At 52.5% G+C, this 27,386-nt stretch overlaps 1 protein-coding gene across 1 annotated transcript in view; it reads left to right on the top strand.

Annotated features, from left to right (window-relative positions):
* The first annotated feature begins 12,349 nt into the window (after nucleotides 1-12,349).
* Nucleotides 12,350-27,386, top strand: part of BCAS4 (breast carcinoma amplified sequence 4) — a 75,996-nt gene continuing 60,959 nt past the window's right edge. Inside the window, 1 exon segment of the mRNA XM_075527742.1 lies at nucleotides 12,350-12,495. Within this exon segment, the coding sequence (XP_075383857.1) occupies nucleotides 12,406-12,495 (90 nt within the window). The 5' untranslated portion in view covers nucleotides 12,350-12,405.

Raw genomic sequence — 27,386 nt, 5'->3', positions numbered from 1 at the left:
CTGCATGGCACTGATTGTGGGTCCAAGTGAAGTGAAATCCCGACAACTTCAGTAGTTATCACGATGTTGCTCATTGGTCCCATTGTGAGGACTTTGTCTTCTCTGTGTTGAGGAGTAATTCATATTGAATCAGGCTGTTTGTAGTCTTTCATCTTTATCAGTAAGTAGCTACTTCATGGCCTGTTCACTTTCAGCAAGTCAGGCTGTGTCAACTGTATAAAGTTACTTAATAAACAGCTACTGCCCAAGCAGAGCTTCCTCATGATTGGATAAGAGTTCCAGAAGGATGTTTAGAAATATTAACAATAGCAGATCCTCCCCCTTATGAAAGTACAACCTTTCATGGTTAAGAATAACTTGTTTAAGGGAAAAAATATATTTTTCTCATTGTAAAAATAAATATATGTTCACAGCGATCATTTTAAAAATACAGAAGAAGAAAATTGGATTCACAGTTGGAAATTGCCATGGTTGGCATTTTGTTGTATATATGTTTTCTCTCTTCATAAAAATTAGATCAGGTTGTACAGTTGTAGATACTCACTGCCATTGAGTCAATGCTGACTCATAGGGACCCTTGTCATGTCTCAGAGGGTTTTCTTGGCTACTGTCATCTTTATGGGCACAGATTGCCAAGCCTTTCTCCCGTGGGCTGCTGGGTGAGCTCCAACCACTAAGCTGTAGATCAGCAGCTGTGCTGGTGAGGTTGTGTGTCAACTTGGCTGGGTCAGGATTCTCCGTGGTTTGGCAGTTGAAGCCTGGTAAGCCCCATGATGGGACCTAATACAATGTAATCAACTCCCTGAGGGGCTCTGCTGTGAGCAGCCAATCCGTTGTAAGAGGATTAGGTAAAGTCCAACTCCCTTACTCATTTGATGCAATTGAAAGGACATTCCTCCCACCCCCCAGGAGTGGGACCTACTTCCTATCTAAATAGATGCCAGGGAAAGCTTGCTCACTTTTTATGGCTTCTGGATCCTGCATGTGACTCTTCAACCTCCAGTTCTTTGGACTTGAGCTAATGATCCGCCATATTGCCTGCCGACCTTGGGAGTCATCACTGGCCTGTCGTCTGACCTGTCGACCTTTGACTCATTCAGCTCTACAATCCAATCACCAGCCTATCTCCTTCCTGCCCATCTTGGGTTCATCAGCAGCTCCCAGCAGCTCTATGAGTCAGGGGAAGGCTCCAGCCTAACAGCTGATCAATGGACTTGAACCAGGCTTCACTTCCCTGCTTCCACAATTGTGTGAGCCATTTCCTTGATAGAAATTTCTTTCTAAACACACATCTAGAAGCATCACTGGTTTGTCCCCCCCAAAGACATGCCAAAAATTAATTAGCTTTTTGCTAGCATATGGGGGAGGTCAGATGCTTACAGACACCCTCCCTGGAGGCAGTCAGTCACCAGACTATGGTAGGCCTGCTCCCTGCTGTTAAGGTCAATGGGCTACTTCTCCCTAGAGGTTTGCAGTCATCTATTTGGGTCCTGTAGGTGGAGTTTACACCCTACTGATAATGGTGCCAGGGAACAGGCCAAACCGGCTCAGTGACATGCAAAGTTAGGGTGCCAGCCTGAATCTAGGATCCGCCCATCTTGTCACACGTATACCCCCAATCCCTCCTCTTCCTATTGTGTGTATACCTCTAGACCACCCCACCCCTCCCATTTCTGTATTACCTATAGCACAACCCTTTCATTTGACGTATGTCTTCACCTGTAATTAGGGGGCTTGCATGTCACCAGAGACTATAAAAGCCTTGGCTAGCATTAAATCTCTCTCTCTCCACGTGGACCACCAAGTGAGGCTGAGGTGAGCATTGCTACCATGAAATGTGTCTGACTCCGTTATTTCTATCGCTCTTCTATCTCTCATGCTTTCCATGACTTTCCTATAATTGTTACTTATTATCGCCACTGGTGTTGCTTCCCTAGAGAACCCAGCCTAACGCAGTAGCTAAGTGTGGAGATTTGTACCACCTAGGGGCCTATTCGGTAATTTTGCAGAACCGCTGAATCAGCACCTGCATTGTAACTTCCTTTCTAGGTGAGTCAAGTGTAGGTTCAAGTTTGACAAGCACGGACACAGTCTTCAACCCTTTATCCAAACCATAAGTCCTGCCTACAAGCCCCCCATGTCAAACTTTTACCCCGTGTTTCCCAATATGGACGCCACTCTACCCCACTGGCAGGGGTGGGGGGAGCTTGGAGGTGCAATGGAAGAATGGGGGTGTGCAAAATCACATCACTGCCCCTTATTCCAGATTATGGGATACAGTACAAATGTTTTTCATGGCCAGGGGGTGCTGAGTAGTTTTTTTTTCCCCTTGAAAAGGGGCTAATGGGCCAAGTAAAAGAAGGGAACCTAGCTGTACCCCAAGCAAAAATCTCGTGTAGACCATTCTAGAGACAGTCTGAGAGGGCACTCTGCTTGAATTGTGCCCTCAGCGAGTGTGGGCAGGATGCCTCTCTTTTGGTGTAAGAGTGAGACCACTCCAGTCCCTTGCCAGTGGCCGCCACGGGGAGTTAGTTCACAGCCCAGCAGTTTGCTTCTTACAGGCCAACAGTAGTCAGTCAGCCCCGCTGGCTTCCTCCACCTCTGTGCCGAAGTGACATTTCTTGGCGTGGCTCTTCTAAACACGCGTTTGTAGCTCCCGCCGAGCGACTGGGGGGTCGGGAATGCACACAGGGTGTGTGAAACAATCGTGGAAGGGGTGGGTTAGTGGGTGAAAGAATGAAGCATCTCAGAAGCAGGAAGCGGGGAATCCCAGGAGCATCAAGAATGAACGGCCACTAGGGGCGCGCGCGGATTCCCGTCTGAAGCGCAGAGGGACCAAGAGACCCCGCCCACAGGACAAGGCAGAGGCTACCCGACCAGGTGGCTGAGAGGCTGAGGGCCAGAGAGGCTTGGCTAGCTGATAAGAGACAACTGCTGTGGACAAACGATGATGTCCGTCATGTTTTCTTGACTGGGTTGGCCTGTGAACGTCCCTAGTAAGTCCCCATCACTGTGAGCCGCGAGCTTTGTGTTGCCGGACTGTGAGCCCAGCAGGGAAGTGCAATGGGAGGAGGGATGGCTGGTATCAGAACAGGGTGAAAGGATGGAGGGTGGAGGCATGTCTGTCCTCCAATGTCTTGAGTTGGCATGACGTTGGACTCCCCTTCTCCCTACTGGAGGTCGGCTGTGGCCTCCAGCCATTTTCTCTCTCTCTCTGATTGCTAAGCCCTGTTTCAGAAGCTCAGCTGTTTAGGTTGGGCCCATGCAGGATCATGTCTTTCTGTTGATTAACTCAGTCAACTGACTGGAAGCGTCCTCACAGGGGCCGCTGCCTATCACTGTCCCTGGTCCTCCTGCCCACTGCCCTCAAGTTGGTTCTCATCACAGCAACTAGGGGGACAGGACAGAGTAGAGATCGACTTCTCAGTGGTTCTGAGACTGTACACCTTTAGCGGAGCAGACAGCCTCATCGCTTGACCACAGAGCAGCTGGTGGGTCCGAACCGCCCACCGCGCCATTAGCAAACAGCCCCACGCCTAACCCACCGTGCCCCTGGGGCTCCTTTGCCCATGACCAAGGGGGAGGGAGTAATACGGGCTGTGCACAGCAGGGGGACAGGCATCTTGGGAACCATTTTAGAATTCTGCCTTCCTCGGCCGCCTGTGGCTAAGCCCCCTTTTGGTCACAACTCCCATGTGGGCCCATGTTACTGACACAGCAGCCCCCTGTGTACCCTGGCTGCCACACATAGATCTGTTAGTACAATCACAGGGGGCATGGTCATGAGAACGTCTTAGACGTAACCAAACACCTTGAGGGAATGAGTCTGAGCGGCTGGGTCTGGGGGCTCAGGGCCACCGTCTTGGGGAATTCCGCAGTCAGTGTGCATGACAGGGCCCACTAAGACTACATTGATGAGTGGCGACTGCGCTCTTGCAAGCTCATGAGCAGTGATGTAAGGTGCAACTATGGGTCTCCCTCTGTCCCGAGCAAAGAGGAGGGCTGGAGAATGAAGACATGCGGTAACAATTTGTGCACTGGCCTTATGAACACCGACCCGCTCCAGGGCCCTGAGACCAAAGAATTTAGTGCTAACGGCAGCCACTCCCAATGGCCCTGAAAAGGGATCCCTGGAAAAAGTCCCGGATAATAAGCACCCAGGGAGAGATGGCATCGCTGGTGGTTCAGTGAGGGGAACTGCAGTAGACCAGGTGGAACAAAATGGGTGCCAAGTGTTGGGTGTCAAACCAGCAGCGGTCTGCTCTGTAACACCTCGCCCAGTTCACAATAAAAAGTCAGAAGAAGAGAAAAGATCCTGATAGAGTGGAGGAAAACTATGTGGAACAAAGCTCAAAAACATGCACAAGACCAGGCTGACTGGTCAGATCGAGGCCGGTGGAACCCCGAGAGGCGACCATAGCCTTTCATCACCCTTCAGGGCTGCAGCTGATCTCACGTCCATCACTCAGTGTTCAGCCAAACAACAGACAGGTCTATAAGGCGAACAGTTTACACCAATCAATTATTTGCAGGTTTGCAAATTCACCTGGTAGCTGCAAGGTGTTTTTAAAGCCCACCACAATATCACAGCGTTTTCTGGGTGGGTCACTTGTGGACAGCGGCGTGCTCCGAGCAGGGCATGCGTGCTAGAGCCAGGCTACTTGGGCATGCCCTTACTCAAGACTTTGTTGGGCATAATGGGAACCAACTGTATTCAAAATCCTACCAGGCTTTCTAAACCCTTGGAGGCTGGGTGAGCCTCTGAACTAATCTTTAACCCTGAAACCAACATATCCCCTGAAATATTAAAACTGAGCCGTTGTTTCGTTTTAACTAGTCAGGAATGCCCTGTGTTGAGCTCAGGGCAGGCTGTCGACTTGGGATCTCTTAGGGGCAGCAGCAACTGAAGAGATTGGACAGGAAGTTTCACTCACTGCCATCAAGTCAGGCTAGGAGGCAGTTAAGTGGAGGGGAGTGGGAAGAACAATTTGGGAAAAGAGGAATCAGGAATGGACACAGTTGGACCATATTATGCTCTCCATCCTGGTCCTAGAGGAGTGCCTAGGTCTCTGTGCCTCAGTTTCCTCGCTGGAATGATGGGGATCATGGCAGGGTCTGCTCACAAGAGAGCAGCTATGCAAAGGGCTTCGAACAGTGCCTGGCCCGTGTCAGCACTCAGGAGCTGTCTGCAACGCACCCAGCCCAGACCCCTGAGACCAGCCAGGAGCCCAGTCTGGGCAATGCAGTGCTGCTTCGGGCTGAGGGGCATCACAGCTGAAAGGCCGTTCTGACTGTGGCGACCCCATGGCTGCAGTCCAGCTGTGCGCCGTAGGGTTTCCAGTGGCTCGTTTTCCTGGAAGTCGCCAGGCCTCTCTTGTAAGCACTTCTGGGTCCTCCAGCCTTTTGATTAAAAGCGAAACAGGGTAACTGTCTGCCTGCCCCTGCAGAGACAGGCACCTCAGAATGTCTGAAAACTCCCACACGCCTCAGAGCAATTCAGTCACAAACTCTGGGGGTGGGGGCCCCCGCATCAATACTCTTGGGGTGTCCCTGGATGGCGCACCATGCTGGTCTGGATAGAACCTGTGGGCCTGAGGCCTGAGCTGGGCGCATTGACCTTGAAAAGACACGGGCAGGCAACCATTTGTGGTCAGGGCTGAGGCCAGATGGGATGGGGGTGGGGAGCGCGGGTCCAGGCCCTTGTGTCCGGCTGCAGGGCCCCCTGGGCCACCATCCTTCCCCGCCTACCGCACCCCACCGCAGCAGGCCTGGTGCCCGCCCGCGAGCAGCAGGCGGAGCAGCTGCTAGGAACCCGCTAGGCGCCAGAGGGCGCGCCACCGCTCCTCCCCGAGCTGGTTCAAACTGGTTCGGGCAGGGTGCGGCCTTGGCTGGTTGCATTCCTGGTCTCAGCCCTGCAGCCTGCCTGGGTCCCTCCCTAAAGGCCCAGGGGCCCCGGGACAGGGACCAGGGAGGATAGGACCCCTGGGACAGGAGCTGAGAAACGGGAGATTTCTCAAAATCCAAGCCCCTTTCTTTACAATGATGCATTGGGTCCTGCCAATGCCGGCCATAGGGTGGGGCCCACCGATGGGGGAAGGGCGCTTGAGACCGTGGTGTGCATCAGCATCAGCATCCACGCTTGTAAAGCAAAGGTGCCCAGGGACACCCCCACCCCGACACTTGGTTTCAGAAAGTTTGGGGTAAGGCTTCCGATGCTTCTGCAGCAGAGCCCTTCCAAGCCAAGCCACACCTTCCCGGGAAGAAAGAGGTGAGAAGCAGACTGGCCGCTGGTTAGCGCGCCGGACACAGGGCAAGGGATGGCAGACATGACGCTCACGCAAAACCCCAGCCCCCCACTTGCTCCCAGACCACCCTAGCAATGCCCTTCCCACCTGCAAAACACAGTCACCCCATCACCCCAAAATACCAAGACACTCACTGCCATCACGTCAATTCTGAGTCTCCGTGACCCAATAGGACAAGGCAGAACTGTACCTGTGGGTTTCTGAGACTGTCATTCTTTACGAGAATAGAAAGCTGCTTCTTTCTCCCTCAGAGAAGATGGCTTCCATTGTATAACCACTACACACACACACACACACACACACACACACGCGCACGCGCACCCACGCACCCATCACAGCAAACTCACACATACACACACCCCACCACCACTGCAGACTCAAATCAGGAATCTCACCTTGTGACTCATCTACATCAGATAATGGGTGAGATGAGACAGTCCATCAAGGGGCTCAAATTCAAACGATCTCCTTCCAAAGAACAACACAACAGACCACCACTGCCCAGGCTCCTCTGAGAAAAACAAAACAACAAAACCCCCAACTCGCTGCCATTGAATGGACGTAGCCTCGTAGTGACCCCATAGGACCAGGTAGAACTCCCCCAGGGGAAGGGGCTCAGTAGTCAACACTTTGAGCCTCTATTCTAGACTTTCTAAAAATGAGTCATTCAGGCATTCGGAAAGTTTAAATATCATAAGCAACACCACTGAAGGAATAAGGCAGTACAGGTGGGCTGGAAACCCATCTTCTGTGCTGTGCGTGGAGCTGCCCCACAAGCTTTCCTAGGCACCAGGCTTAACAGGGAGGAGCCCTGAGCCCTGGTGGCATAGTGCGTTACTTGTTGGACTGCTAACTGCAAGGTCAGCAGTTTGAAACCCCCATACTTTCCCAGGGAGAAAGGCGAGGTTTTCTAGGGCCATGAAGAGTTGCAGTCTGGGGAACCCACAGGAGCAGTTCTACGCTGTCCTCCAGGGTGGCTATGAGTGAATCGGCTGGAGGGGGGCAGTGGGAGAGAGGACCTTGACAGGAGCAATGACCAGGTGTGTCTCCCCCTCCCCCCCCAGCTGCTGCAGGGCACTAGCCTAGCACTTAACCATTTAGTCCCAGGGCTCTTTGCTTGCAATGTACCCTTCCCCAATTTCCCTTTCCAAAAAAAACGATGCAGCGCTGACTCATAGCGACCCCCCTGTGGGTTTCCGAGGCTATAACTGTTTACAGAAGCAGAAAATCCAGTCTTTCTCCTGAGGGGCTGCTGGCGGTTTCGAACTGCCGGCCATGTTGTTCGCAACCCAACTGGGAATGGCTGCATCCCCAGGGCTCCTCGTTTCCCTCCGCACTGCCCCCCAGAAGAATCCCTTTGCAGAATGTGGTGTGCCCCATTCTCAGGATCAGCTTTCCACTGTAACTCCATCTGCCTGTTTCCCAAAACAACCTTGCATATCTTTTTCCCACTTGCTTTTAACCCTCCATGTTAATGTCAGCATGGCCTGCGGCCCCTTCTGCAACTTGTCTTTTAAAAATCATTTTACTGGGGGCTCGTACAACTCTCAGCGCAATCCATACATCCATCACTGTGTCAAGCACGTTTGTACATACGTTGCCATCATCATTCTCAAAACATTTTCTTTCTACTTGAACCCTTGGTATCAGCTCATTCCTCCTCCGCCCTCATGAACCCTTGATGATTTCTTTTTTTTTTTTTCATGTCTTACACCGACTGTCACCCTTCACCCATTTTTCTGTTGTCCGTCCCCCTGGGAGGGGGTTATACATAGATCATTGTGATTGGTTCCCCCTTTCTACCCCCACCTTCTCCTTACCCTTGTGGTATTGCTACTCTCATTATTGGTCCTGAGGGGTTTATCCGTCCTGGATTCCGTTTCCAGCTCTTATCTGTAACAGTGTACATGCTCTGGTCTAGCTGGATTTGTAAGGTAGAATTGGGGTCATGATAGTCGTGGAGGGGGGGAAGCATTAAAGAACTAGAGGAATGTTGTGTTTTGTTGGTGCTATACACCCTCACTGGCTCTTCTCTTCCTTGTGACCCTTCTGTAAGGAATGTCCAATTGTCTACAGATGGGCTTTGGGCCTCCACTCCACACTCCACACCATTAACATTGATATGATTTTTTGTTGTTGTGGGTCTTTGATGCCTGATATCTGATCCCATCGACACCTCATGATCAAACAGGCTGGTGTGCTTCTTCCATGTGGGCTTTGTTGCTTCTGGGCTACATGGCCGCTTGCTTACCTTCAAGCTTTTAAGACACCAGACACTATATCTTTTCATGGCCAGGCACCATCAGCTGTCTTCACCACATTTGCTTATGCACCCGCTTTGTCTTCAGTGATTGTGTCAGGAAGGTGAGCATCACAGAATGGCAGGTCATTAGAACAAAGTGTTCTTGTGTTGAGTAGAGATTAAATGGTTGTCCGTCACCTTGGCACTTAACGTATAAAGATGTGTACATAGGTCTATATTTACATATATACATGCCTATATTTAGACCTCTATAAATATCCTTTGCCTCCTAGTTTTTTAGTCTATTTCCTTTGACTCTCCTCTTGTCCCACTTATGCTCAGCCTTCATTTGAGTTTCAGTAATTCCTCTTGGTTACATTGCCCTTGATCAAGAACTTGCCTTTTTGTTTGTGTTTTTCCTTAGCATTATGTGCTTTAAAATTTATCCATCAGGGAGGTTTGTGTGCTCTGTCCCGTTGACCCATCTGAGCCTACTACCTTGTCCTCTAAGGTCACCATGAGTCAGAGATGGCTCCTTGGCACTGAGTGAGGCCTGATGGGGCTCTCCTAGGGGGAGATCCTGGGCAGATGAGCAGGCAGGCAGGGACAGGAGCAGTGGGCCAGATGCATGTCTGAGGGTAGGAGCATCCTTACAGTGATGGATGGCCATGAGCAGGTTCAGCGAGTTCCCTCCCATCAAACTCCTTTTCCCAAGCACCTGAGACCCAGGTCTCTGGCCAGGATCTTCCAGAAAATGACCGTGGCTTGGAGGCCGGAGTGTTTGGGAGGGGGTGGCGGCAAAATTTAGCAGTGGGGTGGGCAGATGTGGAAGTGGGCATTGCACACTGGGGGATTACCTCACAGGCCAGATCAGGCAGATCAGTTTAGATCCCTGCCAAAGGTTTAGAAAGCCTACATGGGTCATCGGGTGAAAAGTGGGCTTCAGAGGAAGGATTCCACTGTCATGTGTGTGTGTGTGTGTGTGTGTGTGATCCCTGTTTGCACTTGCTAAATCTGGTGACCTGTCCCATATCGGGGAGGGCTTTATCCCTTAAAAACAATTTTATAAGATTTAAATTAAAAAATGGAGGATTTAATAGGATATTGTTAATTTTATTACATATACAGATGGGGTGCCCCCTAAAACCAGAATTGTGCTGGGAGGAGTGAGGTTTTTGTGGTACACAACCCCCACCCCTGCTAGGTGAGCATCCAGCAACTCACTCTGAGTGCACCCAGTGGCATTGCCTGGGAAGGTTCTCTCTGGTCACAGTGAGTTTTTCATAAAAGCAGTTTCACTCAAATCTTGTTTTTTGTGATGGCCCATTTAAAAGAACAGTGTACAGCTCTGAAATTTTCCTTCCTGCTCAGGAACAATGCTGCAGAAACTGTTGTGCTGTACACACCTTACAAGGGCAGCGCTGTGGGAAAAACTCAAGTGTATGAATGGTTTTCTCTTTTTAAAAAAAAGTGAAATGTCGATTGATGACAAACCTCGTTCTGGATGTCCGTCAACTCTTAGTTTCCGGATGAAAATGTCAACTCTTAGTGCATTTGGAGTTCGTTCCACCAGTTTGGACTGTTAATAAAACTTTCTATTTAGAAGTTCTGTAAAGATTGTGTAACAGTATGCGATAAAAAAGGCCTGATATGTGGCAGACGGGGGATGGGTTTGCCACCATGACAATGCACTTGCATCTCAGTGTGCCAGCTTTTGGTAAAAAAACAGCATGCCTCTCTTTCTTGCCCTATGCACCTGACTCATCTGATCTTGCTCCGTGTGATTTTTTTTGTTTCCTAGAGTGGAGAGGAACATGAAAGGACAGCGATTTGACAACAAAGAAGAGGTAAAGAACTCCAGGGAGGTGCTGACAGCCGTCCAAACCGTGAGTTTGAAAAATGTTTACAAGAATGGATTCTCCGATTTGACAAATGTATTAAGTGTTATGGGGAGTACTTTGAAGGTTATACGGTGGTTTTGTAAAAAAAAATCATTAAACCATAGCTTTGGGGCAGGGAGGAATTCATTTGTTGGGGGACACCCCCTTGTATATAATATTTCTTTAAAAAAAATTCTTCCAGATCCCTTATTGCTCACAGTTAAATAGTGGTTTGAGTGACTTTTTTAAAAGGAGGAAACGTGATACTGACTTGGCGTCTTTAGTGACAAACAAGACCATCTCAGAGAAAGAAGGAAAAAAAAACTGAACATTTTAAAAGAAAGGTCATCCCCAGAGGCAGCCTGGTCCACACAGCTCTCGGATGGTTCTCCTTAGCATTTATGTGGGGAGTGAAGCAGCCCCTCTCTAGAGCAGGGGTTCTCAGCCTTCCCAATGCCGAGGCCCTTTCATACAGTTCCTCAAGTTGTGGTGAGCCCAACCATAACATTATTTTGATTGCTACTTCATAACTGTCATTTTGCTACTGTCATGAATCAGGGGACCCCTGCGAAAGGGCCGTCGACAACCCCCCCCCCCAAAGGGGGCGTGGCCCACAGGCTGAGAACCACTTGTCTGGAAGCACCTCTGAAACCTGTTCAGTATCATTGCATCACCTAAGCCTCCACTGACATGTGGGTGGGGGCTGCGCATGAGAGGCACCAGCCTGGAATCGAACCTGAGTCTCCCATGTAAAAGACAAGGCTGTCTAGAGGACCCCTAGTGGTGCAGTGGCTAAAGCACGAGGCTGGGGACCAAAAGGTCACCAGTTTGACCCCACAGGCCACTGCTCCAGAGGGAGAAAGATGGGGCAGTCGGCTTCCATGGAGATGGACCACCCTGGAAAGTCTGAGGGCAGTTCCAGTTCTACTCTGTTGTGCAGTGTGCTGTGACTCCGAGTACACTTGGAGACAGTGGGTTTGGGCTTTTTTACACCCTCTCTCACCCTAGATCCTCTAAAGGGTCTAAACCAGCCCCTTAGGGCATGGGAGTTTCAGTTTAATACATAGACCCTGGTGGCACTGTGGCTTCAGCACGGGGCTACTAACCACAAGGTCAAGGGTTCGAAGGCTGTCTAACCCTATAAAAACGACAGCCTAAAAAATCCTATCTAAGGAGTTGACTTCCTGTGAGTTGAAGTCAACTCAATGACAGTGGGTTCAAACTGCCAACCTTGAGGTTAGTCGCCCAACGCTGACCCCACAGCGCCACCAGGGTTCCTATAGATATCCCTCACACTCAATTTACTGCTATCGAGTTGACTCCGAACCGAAAGGCCCGGATAGAACTGCCCCTGCGTGTTTCCTTCTTCCTCCCTCAGAGGGACTGGCGGTTTCAAAGTTACCTAACAGCCCGAGGAGGCTCCGACAGTAGTCACCTAGGCAGTTCAAAACAAAAACAAACTTGTCCAAGCCCCTCCCCACGGTTCTGATTTAATAGGACTCAGGTGAGGCCTGGCTTCCGGCCTCTTAGAGCTCCCCAGGAGAGTCAAATAAACTACCCAGGTTAGTAACCCTTCCATGCCTAACGGGGGATTCTGAGAAGGGCTGGTCTGCGCTCCTATCCACACACTGGCTTGCGTGTTGGAATCACCTGGGTAGTTTCAAAAATCACTTTCGCCCAGGTGCCACCCGCACGTGCAGTAGTGAGTGGTCTGGATTCCGGGATTAAAAGTCAACCCCCCACGGTCCTAGTTCTCCCGCGACGCCGGGACTGCTGGTTTACCGGGTAGTGCGGAGGCAGGGCGCAGGGCGCAGTGCGCGCCGGGCGCCGCTGGGTGTCGCCGCCCGCGCAGCCAGGCGCTCCGAGAGTCGCGGCGGCCAGGCGCACCTGCCCCGCCTCCACCAGCGAGCCGCGGGGCCAGGGGCGGGCCTCCGAGGTCCCCGCTAACCTCCCCGGGCCGGACCCCGCCGCTCTCCGGATGCTGCTCGTGGACGCTGGCCGGCCGGAGCCGGTGCGCAGCGGGGCGCGCGAGCTCGCGCCCTTCCTAACGCCCGAGCCGGGGGCCGAGGTAGGGGCCGGGCGTGGAGGTCCGGGAGTTTCGAGGTTGGGGCGGCGGGGTCCCCAGAAAGCCTGAATTTGGCCTCGTCCGCTCCGGACGCGGACGCCCTCGGCTTCGCAGCATCCTCTGCGCCGGCGCTGGAGCCTCGGGCCCGGGGCAGGGAGCCGGAGTCCCCGCTGTTCGAGCGGTGGCTGCCCGCGCCCCCGGAGATGTGCGGCAGCGCGCTACTTACTGCCCCTGCTCCAGCTGAGAGCCGCCCCGGGGCCCAGACCCGCGCCCCGGAGCGCCGGGCAGCGGGCGCTCCAAGCTGCCGGCCCTTTGCGGGCCGCGCCCCGCCGCGCGGGGAGCTGCGGGCTGGCTCCGGGGCGCTGGGCAGCCCGAGAACTCGGGGCGCACTCGGCTGCTAGGAGGGAGCGGAGCTCTGAGCTTACTGTTTCCAAAGCGGAGCGTTCCCGTCTTCAGCTGGAACCCGGCCTTTCCGAGTGCCCTGCCCAAGTCACTCATTTAAGGTACCTAAGTTCGCCAGGCGACCTTCAGGGCCAGAAACCCACCACGAGCTCTTATTTAATCCTTTCCCAGCCTGCAGAGAAGTATTTAAAATAAATACTAATGTGCAGGCCCTTTCACCCCCGCCTCAGAAAAAACCATTTGGTTCTCAGAGAAAACCATTTGGGAAAGTTTGGGGCGCATCATTCCAAACGCGGAGAATGCAGGGATGCCCTGGTGGCACACCGGGTTATGGTTGGGCTGCTGTTACGGGCAGGGTCAGCAGTTCGAAGCCCCCAGTCTCTCTGCAGAGAAAGAGGAGACTTTCTAGGTTGGTTAAGATCGATAGTCTCGAACCCACAGGGGCAGTTCTACTCTGCCCCATATTGCCCCTTTGAAGCAGAGTGGGCTTGGATGTTAGTGTTTCTTGCTTCGTTTTTCATTAGCATTGCTTTGGGGATGGCTGCATCAGCAGCTTGCCTTGCTTTGGTGAAAAATAGCATAGACAAATGGGAAGTGCGGGCTTCTGGGAGCTAGCCTTCCTTTGGGGAGATGAAGACATTCTGGAATTAGACAGTGGTGATGGCTGCACAACTTTCCCCATCTCCTGCAACCCACGGGATGACCAGGTGGAAGAGACCATGTTTTATGGTGTGTGGGTTATATCTCAAGGTTAAAAAAAATAGCACAGGCCTTCCCATGTTGAAACGAGCCACGAGCCCTATCCAACCAATAGAATGCAAGCCACAGGTGCGAGCCATCTGTGTAATTGGCGGTGTTCTGAGAGCCACATACAGAGAAATAGGTTTGAATGGTTGAGCTTTTGAATTATGTATGCAAATCATGTGCCAAAACACTGTTGAAAAAAAAGCAAAAGTCAATAAAGGAGAGAAATAGGGTAAATTAATTTGAATATAGTTAAAATAGCATCAACCCAGAAACCCACCACCATAGATCTGATTCCAAGTCATAGTGACTTTACATAGGGTTTTCAGTGGAAGCAGACATCCTTGTCTTTCTCTTAAGAAGTGACTGTTGGGATTTGAACTTTAGGGCTTGTGGTTAAGAACCCTACACCTAATCCACAGCCCCAACAGGACACCATTAAAATGACTTGGGGTATCCAAAGTACTGTCATTTTGACATGTAATCAATATTTAAGACCATTTTATAGTCTTAGTGCTAACTTTTCCAAATCAGGCTTATAATTTTGAACTCTCATATTCAACTGCCTGTCATTGAGTCATATAGATTCTATAAGACAGGATAGAACTTCCCTCTGTGGGTTTCTGAGACCATAACTCTTTAAAGGAGTAGAAAGCCTTGTCTTTCTCTGGAGAAACTGGTGATTTCAAACTGCTGACCTTGTGGATAGAAGTCCAACACATGACCATGATGCTACCAGGGATTCCTCAATGGAAGAGCACAGCTCAATTGGGGATGGTCTGGGTGGCGGCAGTGAAGAAATCCCATGAAGTAGGACATTTGGTAAATGACGTCTTCGAAGTGTTAAAAAGTGTTAAAAAGCAAGATGTCACCTTGTGGGTAATGACGCGTCAGACCGAAGCCATGGTATTTTCAGCCCTCTCTGATGCACGAGAACAAGGAAGACCAGGAAAAGATCGATGCATTTGAATCGTGGTATTGCAAAGAATATTGATTATGCAGAAGAGTGACGACAAACCTGTCGTGGAAAGCCCTTAGAAGGGAGGATGACATACACAGGACCCGCTATCACGAGAGACCAGCCCTGAAGACCATGAAGCTTGGTAGAGGGTCAGCGAAAACAGAGGAAGACTCTCCCAAGAGAATGAGGTAGATGGACAGGGTAGGCTCAGACAAATGTGAGGGAGAACCCCCCCCCAAAAAAACCCCAAATTACAAACTATGTATTAAACAAATTTTTTTAACAAAACAATCTTATCACCTTCAAAGTACTCTCCATTACACTTAATACACTTGTCAAATCTGGGATTCCATCCTGGGAAACACTTTTCAAACTCATCTGTTTGGATGGCTGACAGCACCTCCCTCGTTTTTTTTCTTCTTCACCTCTTCTGTGTCATCAAATCTCTGTGCTTTCATGTCCCTCTTCATTCACAGAAACAAAAAAGTCACACGGAGTGAGGTCAGGTGAGTAAGGTGCATGGGGCAAGAGAGGCATGCTATTTTTTGCCCAACATTGGAGCATGAAGATGGCTGTGTGAGCAGGTACATTGTCGTGGTGGGAAAACCAGCCCCCCATCTGCTGCACATCAGGCCTTTTTGGTCACACTGTTACGCAATCTTTATGGAACTTCTAAATACAAAGTCTAACAGTCTGACCTGGTGGGACAAACTCCAAATGCACTATGAGTCGACATTTTCATCCATTCGGGAAGTTGATGGACATCCAGGACAAGGTTTGTCATCAGTCGACACGTCACCTTTTTTTGAAATGAGAAAACCACTCCTACACTTGAGTTTTCCCAAAAGCTGCCCTTGTAAGCTGTGTTCAACATCACAACAGTTTCTGCAGCATGTTTACCCATCAGGAAACAAAAGTTCACTACTGCACACTCTTCTCTTAAACGGGCCATCACAAAAAACAAGGTTCAAGCGAAACTGCTTTTACCAAAAAAATTCACTGTGAACAGAGAGAACCTTCCCAGGCAACGCCACTGGGTGTACTAACACAGAGCGAGTTGCACAGTGTTTGCCAAGGAAAAACGTGTGCTATGAAACCTTGCTCCCCTGGAGCTTTCCCCCATTTTTGGAGGGTACCTCTTGTAGGAAAGATTGTGAGGATGGTCAGGACCGGGCAGTGTTTGACTCTGTTGTGTCTAAGGATGGTGTGAGTGGGAACCAACTTACTGACACCTAACGACGACAATAGTCACACCTGGCCTCTGTGTGGGGTAGAGTGGGTCCACATTATTCTCTGGCTTCCTGCTTCTACAGTGAAGTAATTATTGCTCCCATTACCGGAGCACATAGATAGATGTGCCTGCAGTGCTGAGCTGTCCATGCACAATGTCATTTCGTCCAGGCTGGGTCCAGAGACTTAGGTATTATGTCCATTTTAAAGCTGAGGAAACTGAGTCTCCAACAGTCCAAGTGACATAGCCAAACCAACCAGTAGCCATCGAGTCAAATGCAACTCATAGTGACCCCATAGGGGCACAGGACAGAACTGCCTCCACCCCTCCCCCACCCTGGTTTTCAATGTCTGCTGCTTGGGAAGTAGATCACCAGGCCTTTCTACTGAGGTGCCTCCAGAGGGGACTCAAATCTATAGCCTTTGGTTAGCAGCCAGGCATGCTCATGGTCCTCCCCATCCAAGGACTCCACGTGGCTTTTTACAGATGTACTGTCAGGAAGGATGGAGCCCTGGAGGGCCGCTGTCTCGGCATCGACTTGATGGCAGTGAGTTTTTGAGTCTCATTTGGAGCCCCTCCCCCCCATGGACGTGCAGTGTGATGTCCTTGTCCAGTTGCCAGACCCCAGCTTCATTTTGTCTCTATTAGGGATGGCCTTGCTGGGAACCTGCTTGCGCTGACTTCCCTTCCCTGGCTTGCGGCGCTCCTGGGGCCTTAATGAAGAGCCTTTAGCTCCGAGCAGCAATAAACCCACTTAGAGCCCTTGCTGAAGTTTATTTACAAGGAGAAACGACTCCCAGCAGGCATGCACAGCCCCTCCTTAAAGTCACGCTCATGAACAGATCCCAGCGCCCACTGCATGATTCCTGAAGGATGCAGGAGCTGGGAAAGAGGAAGTCTGATTTGGAAAGGGACCCCACCCTTCTCCCAGAGTCACAGGAGGCTTGTCTATGGCTGGGGAAGTCAGGGGCTCAGGCCCGCCCTAGGGCATGGCTTCAATTTCCGAGTCAAGTATCATGCTCCAAGCCCTGCCCAGCGTACCAACTGGGCACAGCCGTCCCTGCCCTCAGGCGCTGACTGGCAATTATCATGAGATAAAGCTTCCAGGACGGTTGGCACAGAGAACAAGGGAGCTTGCACATCTGTGTGTGTTTGGGGGCTAGTGGGTAGGGGTTTATCAGAGAAAGCTGAGCCAGAATGGTCACCCCGTGGAAGGTGCAGAGACCCCAGAGGGGGCCGTAAGGGAGGGGCCACCTTGGCTGGGTGTATTCAGAGAGGGCTTCCCCGAGGCGGCAGCATTTTAGTCTGAACCCTGTAGGGTGAGTAGGAGCTGGCCAGGGTGGGACACAGAAGAGCAGCAGGCCAAAGGGGAAGGGGAGAGAACAGACTTCCCAGGCTGTCCCCTGGAGTCCCGGGCAGGACAGGTAGGACGGGCAGGTGAGCATGTACTGTTTCCAGAACCTTTGTGGTTTTCTGTTTTCTCTGACACTTCTTCTTTGAGGGCAGTTTTAGAGGAGGCCTCCGGAAGCTGCTTCAAGATGGCAGGGCTCGGAGAGGTGCGGGTGCCTCTGGGTGCCTGGTGACTCATTCACGAGGGAGGGAGCTCAGGGGCCTCCCGGTGGCAGGGTCTGGTGCCCTGGTGTTTTTGTGGGATGTGGGGGAGGTGGTGTGAAGGGGAGGGAAGGGAGGTAGCTGGCCCTTTCTGACCCAGGCTGGAAGAAGGCAGGGGCTTCTGCCGGAGTGAGCAGAAGACGGCGGCCCAGAAAGCACCTGGGACTTCTCCCCGCCTCAGGTGGGCACCATCAGGGCGGAGGAGGCTGGTCCAATATTGAGATCTGAGTAGTTCTGTCCACATAGGGATTCTTAAAGTGGAGAATGTTTAGAGTTTCTGGCTTTTGTTTAAAAACTGGAATTTGGTGCTGTTAGAAGCCCCGGCAGCAGGTGTCATGGGTCATAAGTTGGAAACCACCAGCCGCTTTGGGGGCAAAAGACGAGACTTCCTTCGCCTCGGAAATGCAGAGGGGCCGTTCTGCCTTGTTCCACGTTCTCTGTGAGTCAGCTGCTCCACGAGCGTCTGTGCTCCCTAGGTGTCCCCACCCCACCGCCCTCCTCTCCTCTGCTCTCTCCCCAGTAGTCGGGCTGGCGTCGGTTAACGTCTACCCTTGTTTGGGGACGTTCTCTGAAGCGTTCACAAATGTAGGGGGGCATACATTTTCCAAACATGGCCCTGGTTTCCAGGAGAAGGCAGCCGCTTCTTGTAGAAGCACAGATTGTTCTGTGGTGTCCAAGCTCCACATGGGTTGGGGTCTGTGGGCAGCCTCACCGGACCCGAGTGGCATCGCTCTTTTGACCTTGGGGTGAGAAGCCTGTGGGTGGCCGCGCAGGGCACAGTCTGCTGGGTCTGAAAGATGCAATTCAGTATGAGCTTCATCCTCCCGTCTGTACAGCCCTGCTGCCCAGTGCCTGGCCCTGGCCCTGGCTGGGCTCTGGGGAGAAACCAGTGAGGCAGCCACCATGCTTGCCCTCGAAGAGCTGGCTTTGCTGATAAGTCACCAACTTGTCTGAGTAAACTGTGGGTTTAAAAAGCCCCAAACCAAACCCATCGCCGTTGAGTCAGTTCTGGCTCACAGTGACCCCGTGGTCAGGAGAGTGCTGCCTTGTGGGGTTTCCGAGGCTGTCAATCTTCAGAGAAGTGAAGCCCCATCCTTGTGGTTAGCAGCTGGCTGCTTAGCCCCAGTGCCACCAGGATCCCTTCTAAGTCGCGGCAGATGCCTTGAAATCCACACTGAGGGGCTGTGGCCGAGACAGAGGAGACCTAGGGTTACTCGGCCCTTGTTCCCAACTAGTGGCCCCAGTTCACCACACTCCTCACTCTTCCCTGTTGCCTCCCTCACAGTCAGACTGCCACCTCTTCCCATTTGCCCTCATGCCTGAGGGACCCTTCCAGGGGGATTGGAAGGAACCAGCTGGGCAAAGGTCTGGCAACCCAAGGACACTCAGCGGGGTAAGAGGATGAAGTAGGGGTTCCTGAGGGTGGACACTGGTGAGCAAGGAGTGTAGGGCATGGTAGGGGCCTGCAGGGCCTGCGTTTAATCTCAGGGCTGTGGGTGGAAGCTAGGAGCAGGGGTGAGCCGGGTGAGACCCGGTTTCTGGAGTAGAGAGCCACCCTGGCTGCAGGAAATGGGTTGGCAAGACCCAGAGAGCAGCAGCAGGGGGCTTTGGAGGAAGTGGCCATTGCAGGGCATGAGGGCTGGGCCGGCCGTAAGGAGCCAGGGTCCCTTTGGGCACCCACAGCAGGCAGCTTCCTTGGCAGGATGCGGGAGTCTTCCAGCCACAGAGCCACTGCCCCACCCCTGGTCACAGGCCCTCGTGTTTGACCTTGTCGGGGTCAGCCTGGGCCTGGGCCGAGGGCTACCTGTGGCTGGGCCTCCACACCATCAGTGAAGCTGCTTTCAAACAAACAGGTTTGCAAAGATGGGAGGTAACCTTGAGGCCTGTCAGTGGGGCTGGAGCCCTAACGAGGCCCTGAACCCGGCAGGGCTGTGGCTGTAGCATGAGTCAGCTTCCACCCTGGGGATCTGCAGGCCTCCCCAGGGCGCAGTGCTGAGGGCAAGGGCAAGATGCCGGGCTGGGTGCCGCACACCCCTGGGCTCCATAAAACGTTTCCAACCGCAGTCTAAACCCGCAACATATTTTCTGTCTGTTTTGGTAACATATTTCCATGTAGGGATGAATAGCTAGTTGCCTTCAAGTTGATCCTGCCCATGTGTCAGTCGGAGTGGGACTGTTTTCCCTGCTGAGGCTTTGGAAGCAGAGTACCAGGCCTGTCTTCTGAGGTACCTCCCCACTTGCAGTTAACTGTGTGCAGGTTTAATTAGACCCTGGCTCCATCCCCTTACATCCTGACGTCACTGCTGCCGGGACGTCTGGCCCACACGCTTGGGAGGGGCCTCCAGGGCCATGTGAAGCCCGCGGGTGACCTGCATGGCCTGTTCGGTCCGGGAGCCAGGGAAAGCTGGCCTGCAGGGCCGGATGTTCCCACATTCCCCATGTGACTCCCGAGGCCTTGGACCCGAGCAAGGCTGCCTTGCCCGTGAGTGTGCCAGCAGGACCTGTGCCAGTCCTGCCAGGGACCCCGGTGCCCCTGAGGGGCTCGCTGTGCACCCACAGTGCCTAGTACGAAGCAGCACAGTCAGGATGGAGAGAGCATCCTTCACCAGGTGTCCGGGCCCCCAGGACTGGCTCGGTGGTGGGACATGGGCTCAGGGCCTCTCCCAGAGCCTCATCTCGCAGTGTCTGTACAAAAGACACAATGATTCCTGATAAATACTTTGCGCAGCAGCGGCTGGCCCACTCACGACTGAGCCTCCATTTATCCTCTGGACGGTCTGCCGAGCGGGCTGGAGGCACAGACCCTGGGCCCGGGCCTCTCCATTGGAGCCCAAGGGAAGGCTCTCTGCCTTTCCTGCTTGCTGACTGGAGGTTACTCTTGTTCCCTCTCTGCACTGTGGGCATGAGACCAGCCGTGTGTTCCAGCTTTTGGTTTGCAAGACAGCAGTTGACGCTTGCTCCCAAGTCTCCAGCTTTCGTAAGCTTGAGATCAGACATTCTTCCTGTAGATCGGCAGCGGCAGCGGCCACGGGGGAAATATGGCCGTGGTTCTTTTAAAGAAAGCTGAAACCAGAGCTGTTGGGGGTTTTTAACATAAGTGGTCTTAAAAATGCAGAATGTATGCCCCATGCGTGACAGTCCTGTCTTTTACGTGGGAGACGCAGGTTCGATTCACTCTTTGGGGATCAAACAACCCTTTCACAGGGGTCTCCCGATTCATAACAGCAGCAAAATGACAGTGATGATGTAGCAATGAAAACAATGTTATGGCTGGGAGTCCCCGCCACATGAGGAACTGGATTGTAGAGTCACGGCATGAGGATGGTTGAGAGCCACTGCTCCAGACAAAGGTGGGCCAGTAAGAAAGGCCTGACAATCTTCTGAAAACCAGCCCCTGACCATGCTGTGGATGTTCTGGTCTGATCCCCTGGGGCTGGCACAAGACTGGGTAGCAAGTAATTGTGTTATGCTTGGGCGTGTTACCACGAGTCGGCCACTGAGCGACAGCTCACAGCAGCAGTGTACACATGTGACAAAATGCAGAAGGCCCCAGTGGCCACAGCATGATGAGCAAGCTTCCTCTTAGCCCTGTCCTCAGTCCCTGGGTCCCTCCACGAAGACCACCGGCGTTTCTTATGCCTCCTTCCGGATACACATCTGGCAGGTGTATCCCCAGATGCCACCTGCTGCCTACACATCTGGCAGGTGTATCCCCAGATGCCACCTGCTGCCTCCCCTGCTTCTGCATCAGGCTGTTCTCCGTGTGTTCTTGCTTGTCAGTGCCATCGGGCAGGTCTGGCTCCCCGAGCCCCGTCACAGCAGAACAAAACACCGCCTGGCTCCTCATCTTCCTCACCGCCCTGGTCACGCCGGAGCCAACGCTTTCAGCCCCTGTCAGTTCGGCTCCTTGAGGCCCTCCCTCTGGAGCCACCACGAGAAGAAAAGACGAGCTACTCTTTTGTGGTGCTGGCAATGCATCCTGAAAGCAGCGTGGACTGCAAAAAGGGCAGCCAGGCCAGGCTTGGAGGAAGTCGGACCAGAATGCTCCTTTGAGGCGAGGATGGTGAGCCTTCGCCTCACATGCTCTGGAGGTGTTGTCAGAGCAGTCCCGGGAGAAGAGCATCACGTTTGGTCAAGTAACAGGGCAGCAGAACGAGGAGGCCCCTCGAGGAGGTGGCTGGACACTGTGGGCCCAGGAACAATGGTGAGGGTGGTGCGGAACCTGGCGGTGGTCCGTTCTGTGCCCGGGGTCGCTATGGGTCGGAACCAACTTGATGGCACTTAACAACCACATTCTTTGACCTAACGGGCTGTGACAGGGTCCAAGTGAGTAAAGTGGACTGACCGTGCTTTCGGCACCATTAGCCTGCCAGCTTGGAGGCTCCAGCTCAGGAAGGTGAGCTGGAAGCTCCATAGACCTGGGAGGGAGGCATGCGGAGCTCCCGAGTGCGGAGGGGAGGACCCCCGGAGTACAAGCTGCGAGTCTGGCCTGGTCTCCCTCTCCCGCCTAAGACTGCTTGGAGAATCACTTTGGACTTGACCCAGCCCAAGGTCACCTGCCTTTCATCACCCCCCTCCCAGGTGAGGCTGGAGCCACTACCTGGCCCAGCCGGGGGAAGGGGCCGACTGAGACATGGAGAATGCTCTGTGTTTGCTGTCACCGCTCTGTGTATGGGAGCCCTGGTGAGCTATCTCAAAGAAGCAAGATGTCACTCTCCATCTCATCTCCTGCCTGACCCACTGGCCTGGCCCAGCCTGGCAGGGGGAAGCTGGCTGTGAGGAAGTGCCCCCTGGCTGCTTCGGCGATTTGATAAGAAAGTGCAATGTGGTCGGCAACTTTTAAAACACGGGACTTTCACACGAGAACCCAAACCTCTGGCATCTCTTTGCAAATATTATGACGAGAGGTGGCCTAGTTCCTGGCCAAGGCCAAATGGGTCTTAGAAGGTTCTGGAGTGTTTTTGTCCGTGTGTGTTTTCACAGCTTTAAAGAGCTGTGATTCTCGTGGGCTATAATTGACCTGTTTGCAGCGTACAATGCAGGTTAGTTTCCTTTAGAGTTGAGTAACTCTCCTTGCGGCTCATGTCAGAACATTTTCACTGCCCCAGAAGAACCACACACCTCTTCGCTGTAACCTGTCACGGCCCTCAGCAGCCACACGTTTCTTCATCACGAGGGACTTGCCCACTGTGGACCTCGCATGTTTTTGTGTTTTAATGGTGCCGATGCACCGGGGGCCCTGGAGGCCATGTTGAGCCCACAGGTACGTTTCATTCGGTCCTTACCATATATACTCGTGTATAAGTTGAGTTTTTCAGCACAAATGTGCTGAAAAACTGGGGTTTGGCTTATACATGGGTCGCTGGTACCCCAGCGAGGTGTAACACCTGTTATCTCGTGGGTGATTGCCGTTCCTCCACTGTTCATTCAAAGCCCCACTGACACTGCAGGGCTTTGAATGTTTTTTTACTCACATCTAACCAATCAGAGCCATCCTATGACGTGTATCTTTGAATAAGCCTTTTAAAGACCATGTGCGAAGGATGTGGCATGAATGGATGTCATCTGGCCAAGCCCGACTAACAAAAGGAGGAAATCTCATGAAGCCCGACATAGAGTTAATAGCAAAATGAGTTCGAGATGCATGGGAAGATATTCCAGAAGACATGGTGCGACGTGCCTTCCAGAAATGTAGTATTAGTAATGCTCTGGATGGCAGTGAAGACTGCGCTTTGTATGAAAATGACAGCAGGGATGGTGATGATGGCGATCTCAGTGAGGACAGCGTCTATGATGATCTCACACCAGCTGAAGCTCTGCATTGGGATACAGATGATGATGAGGAATCCAGTTTTGAAGGATTTTAACTCTTTACATTTAGCTTGGTTGCTGATTGAGCTCAGGGAATAGTACTCTTAAGGTATCATTGTTGACACCTTATTGTTTTTGCTGAACCTATTTTCCACTCACTGTGCTGGTTTACTAATGTTAAATGACTTGTCCTCTTATTTATGTTTTTTTATTTAAAATAAATATTTAAATACATTACCCCACTGATGTCTCAATTTTTAGTAATTTTATTTTCATTTGTTTTGATTATTGAAATTCACCAATAGCTTCTGCATTTTCCACCCTAGGCGTATACTCAAGTCAATCAGTTTTTCTGGTTTCCCAGGTAATAATTAGGTACCTTGGCTTATACTCAGGTTGGCTTATATTCGAGTATGTACGGTATGTGGCTGTTAGATTCCATTGAGTAGACTCTCCTGCTTGTGGCCACGCGTGACGGAGCAGAACTGCCACAGGCACCCCGAGGCCGTCACCCTTACGGGAGGAGCCTTGCTGGTACAGCAGTTTAGCACTCAGCTGTCTGCCCTAAAGCTCATGGCTCAAACCCACCAGCTGCTGGGCGAGCGAAGGAGGCAGCCTCTTGAGTCAAGACTGACTGCCTGGGAAACCCCATGGGGATGGCCCACCCTGCCCTGGAGGGCTGCTCCCAGTCAGAGTCCACTTGATGGCTGCGGCTCGGGGTTGGGTCTGTCCGTCACGGGAGCCCTTCGCCAGGGTTTTTCTTGGAGTATCTGGCTGGATTTGAACTGCTGACCTCCGTCAGTAGCTGAGCTCGTCACCGCCATGTCAGGCTGGTTTCTGTAGAGAAGTGAAACCAGTACCACTGGTTTGTGTGTGTTCATAGAGATTTCTATCAAGACATGGCTGATCCAACGATATGTCTGAATCAGCTCCTGATAAAATGGTTTAGGAAAAAAAAATCAATGGCTCATACTGCTGTGGAAGTGGGTGAGTCCCGTCCGGTTCTAGTCTGTGGGTCAGACTTCAGCTGGCGGCTTCTCCTGACTCCTGAAGCCGCAGGGGCTGATGAACAGGATGCAGGAAGGTGAAGCAGGGAGACCCCAGGCTGGTGGATGCCCAGCTGAATGAATCCGAGGTCGGCAGGTGATAGAACATGAGGTCGATGGACCAGAGGCAGGATTCAGATCCAGCAGCAGAAACTCACGAGCTTCCACACACGGTCAGTCTATACTGAGAGCAGGCCATGGCCTGCATGAAACGCCCTCACTCATCTCAAGACTGAGAAGGTCCCTTCTCCCCACAACCGCTCGGCTGCTTCACAGAAGATCCCAGCCTGGGGTTGACCCACCCCATGTTAGAATCTTATCTTGCGAGAAGCTTGGCCAAGCTGACATGAAGTAGAACCGTCAGGACTCCTGTGGAACCCTCTCTTTTTAAAAGCTCTCCACATTTTAGACTGGCGGGGGTGCGTGATGCCCACAATCCACATGTCTGCTGTTGGGACAGAGCAGATGGGGGGCAGAAGGGGTTACTGCACCAGTCCCAGTGAGGGATGGCAGTGCCCTGACGCCGGGTGCTAGGGACAGACTTGGGAGCCATTCTCAGGGTAGACCCGGGAGGGTTTGCTGGCAGAGTGGCTTTGGGGGCGGGGTGGGTTAGAGGCTGAGGGGGAGGAGACCTGAGTATGTTCCACAGTGCTGGTTCTGAGCCTCTGGTGCCCAGCGTGCCCATGGCTGAGTTGGAGGAGACCAAGGATGGAAGGGTTTTTGTTTCCTTGTGCCCGGTGCTTGGTGGGCTAGGGCCAGCCCCTTGTTGAATGGTTGGCATGCTGGGCAGGAAGCTGGGCACAGTGCTTTGGGCAAGGAGGGGCGGTGGAAGGAGAGAGCCTGCAGCAGGATCCACAGGGCCTGCTTGCCCTGAATTCTGCTTAAAGTGAGCGGTTGGCCTCCCTCCGGGTGGGTGTGAGAGGAGCCCTCTGAGTCAATTGTTTGGCTGAAGCCAAGAGCTGTGAGGGACCAGACTTTGCTGAGCTTGGGGTGGGGGTGGGGGTTTGTGTTAAAGAGGCCTGTGGGCTGCAGCCTGCAAGGCTGCCCTCTCAGAGGCCATTTAGGGGATTATCTCGAGGGAAAATTGTCCTGTTAATGACTCATGGGCATGGTGGGGTGGCTAATCTGAGCTCCTTCCTGTGGTTAGAAATAGATTGGACCTGTTCTTCCCGTCGCTGACTAGTTAGCAGGGCTTTTTCATAGCCCCTGCTTTGGGGGACAACCCTAGGGAGCAGGAAGGCGACCACAGTGGAGGGGCAGCAAGAAAGATGACAAGTTTTCTCCCAAGGAGCATCTTAGGGGGCGACAGACCTGACTGCAGCGTCAGATTGGGGCAGGGTCAAATTGTCCCTTCGTTATCGATTGGCTGTGTGGCTCTTTGCTTTTCCCCTTGAGGCAGAGTGGGGAGGACAGCACCCACCGGATAGGGCTCCTCTGAGGACACGGGAGGTCACCCTGCATTGGTGGTCGTACTGGTTGCTGGTGAGTCTCCTCTGACTCTGGGGAGGGTGGGGTGTTACTTAAACACCCTTGTTGCTGTTTGCCTGAAACAAAGCCAGTGGGGACATTGTGGAGGGGGGGGAGCTGCTCTGCTGCGTTCTTGCTGTTGTCGTCGTTCGTAGGTGCCATGAGAGTCTCTTTCCACCCCGAGTACCACGGCACAAAACACTGCCTGGTTGTGTTCGTCTGCGTGACTAGAGAAACACATGCATAGACACTCATGTGTGTAAGAAAGGGCTTTCTATCAAAGAGTATTGTATATTAAGAAAACATCCCTCCCCAAACAAAAAAACCCCAAAATAAACAAAAAAGGAAAACATCCCAACCCATTCTAGATCAAGTCCATGAGTCTGATATTAGTCCCTATGTATGATACCAGTCTATAAATTCCTCTTCAGACTCATGCAGTGACGCCCAGTGCAGAAAGATCACAGGCCAGTAGGCGGAAAGTCTTGTGGATCCAGTGGTGGTGGAAGCATCTCAGCATTGGTGTGGGTCTCCACGTGGTTCCTCCAGCTCCAGGGCTCTGGCTCCATCAGCATAACTCCATATGCCTTGTCAACAGGAATGTCTCCCAGGGAGAGTGTGTGTCTTGCCTCCAGAGAGGAAGAAGAATTTCCCAGAATCCTCAGGCGAAGGGCATGCCCACACAGAGGCCTGATTGGCTATGACCTAATTGACAGGCTAGCCTCCACCCCTTCGCCCCAGTTGACAAGACATGATGTAACTGCCACACGTCCTGTGCCACCCTCTCCACTGGGACTACGGTTGCAGCCACTGGGCCACCCATCTCATGTGGCACCTTCCTCTCCTCCCTGACCCTCTGCTTTCCAAGCAGACTGCCGTTCTCCAGGGACCGATGTCTCCTGTGTTTGGTGCCTTCCTAGAAGTGTACCAGAGTGCCACGCTGCCCAGTCCTGCACCATGTCTGTGACCAGCATGCGGCGTGAGCCCCTCGTTGCACCTACTGTGAAAAGCCTTCCTGCCCGGGGCCCTGACTTCCGGCACCGTGTCGGGTGATCTCCATCCACCACGGTCACCGGAGGCTCACTGGCTCAGTCTTAAGAATCTGATTACCAAGCCTTTCTTCCGGGTCTGTGAGCGTCCGGTGACCCTGCTGCTCTGAACTGGCAACGGCTCGGCTCGGCCAACACGCTGACCGCTGAGGGTAAAGTTCTTCTGTCCTCGAGGCTTCACCACGGCCCAGGGGCGATTCCGCTGCCTTGTCTTTCTTCTTTTTCTCAGTTAAAAGATCACTTTATTGGGGCGCTAGGAATATCCATGTCTGTACATGCGCTGCCATCGTTTTCTGAACACTTACTTTCTATTTGAATCCTTGGTATCGGGTCCTCTTTTTCCCCCTCCCTCTCCCCCTTCCACTCTCGTGACCTCTTGATAAGTTATAACTTATTATTTTCATATCTTACGCCCGATCGCGGTCTCCCTGCCCTCGCGGTTTCTGTTGTTCGTCCTCCTGGGGTGTGGTTATGTGTGGATCATTGTGATGGGTTCCCCTTCCTCCCTCCTCTGCTCACCTTCCCCCTACCCTGCTGGTATCGATACTCCCATTCCTGTTCCTGGACTCCGT

This window comes from Tenrec ecaudatus, chromosome 12 (assembly GCF_050624435.1).
Source record: "Tenrec ecaudatus isolate mTenEca1 chromosome 12, mTenEca1.hap1, whole genome shotgun sequence".
Classification (NCBI taxonomy): domain Eukaryota; kingdom Metazoa; phylum Chordata; class Mammalia; order Afrosoricida; family Tenrecidae; genus Tenrec; species Tenrec ecaudatus.
This window is presented reverse-complemented; position numbering and strand designations above follow the sequence as displayed.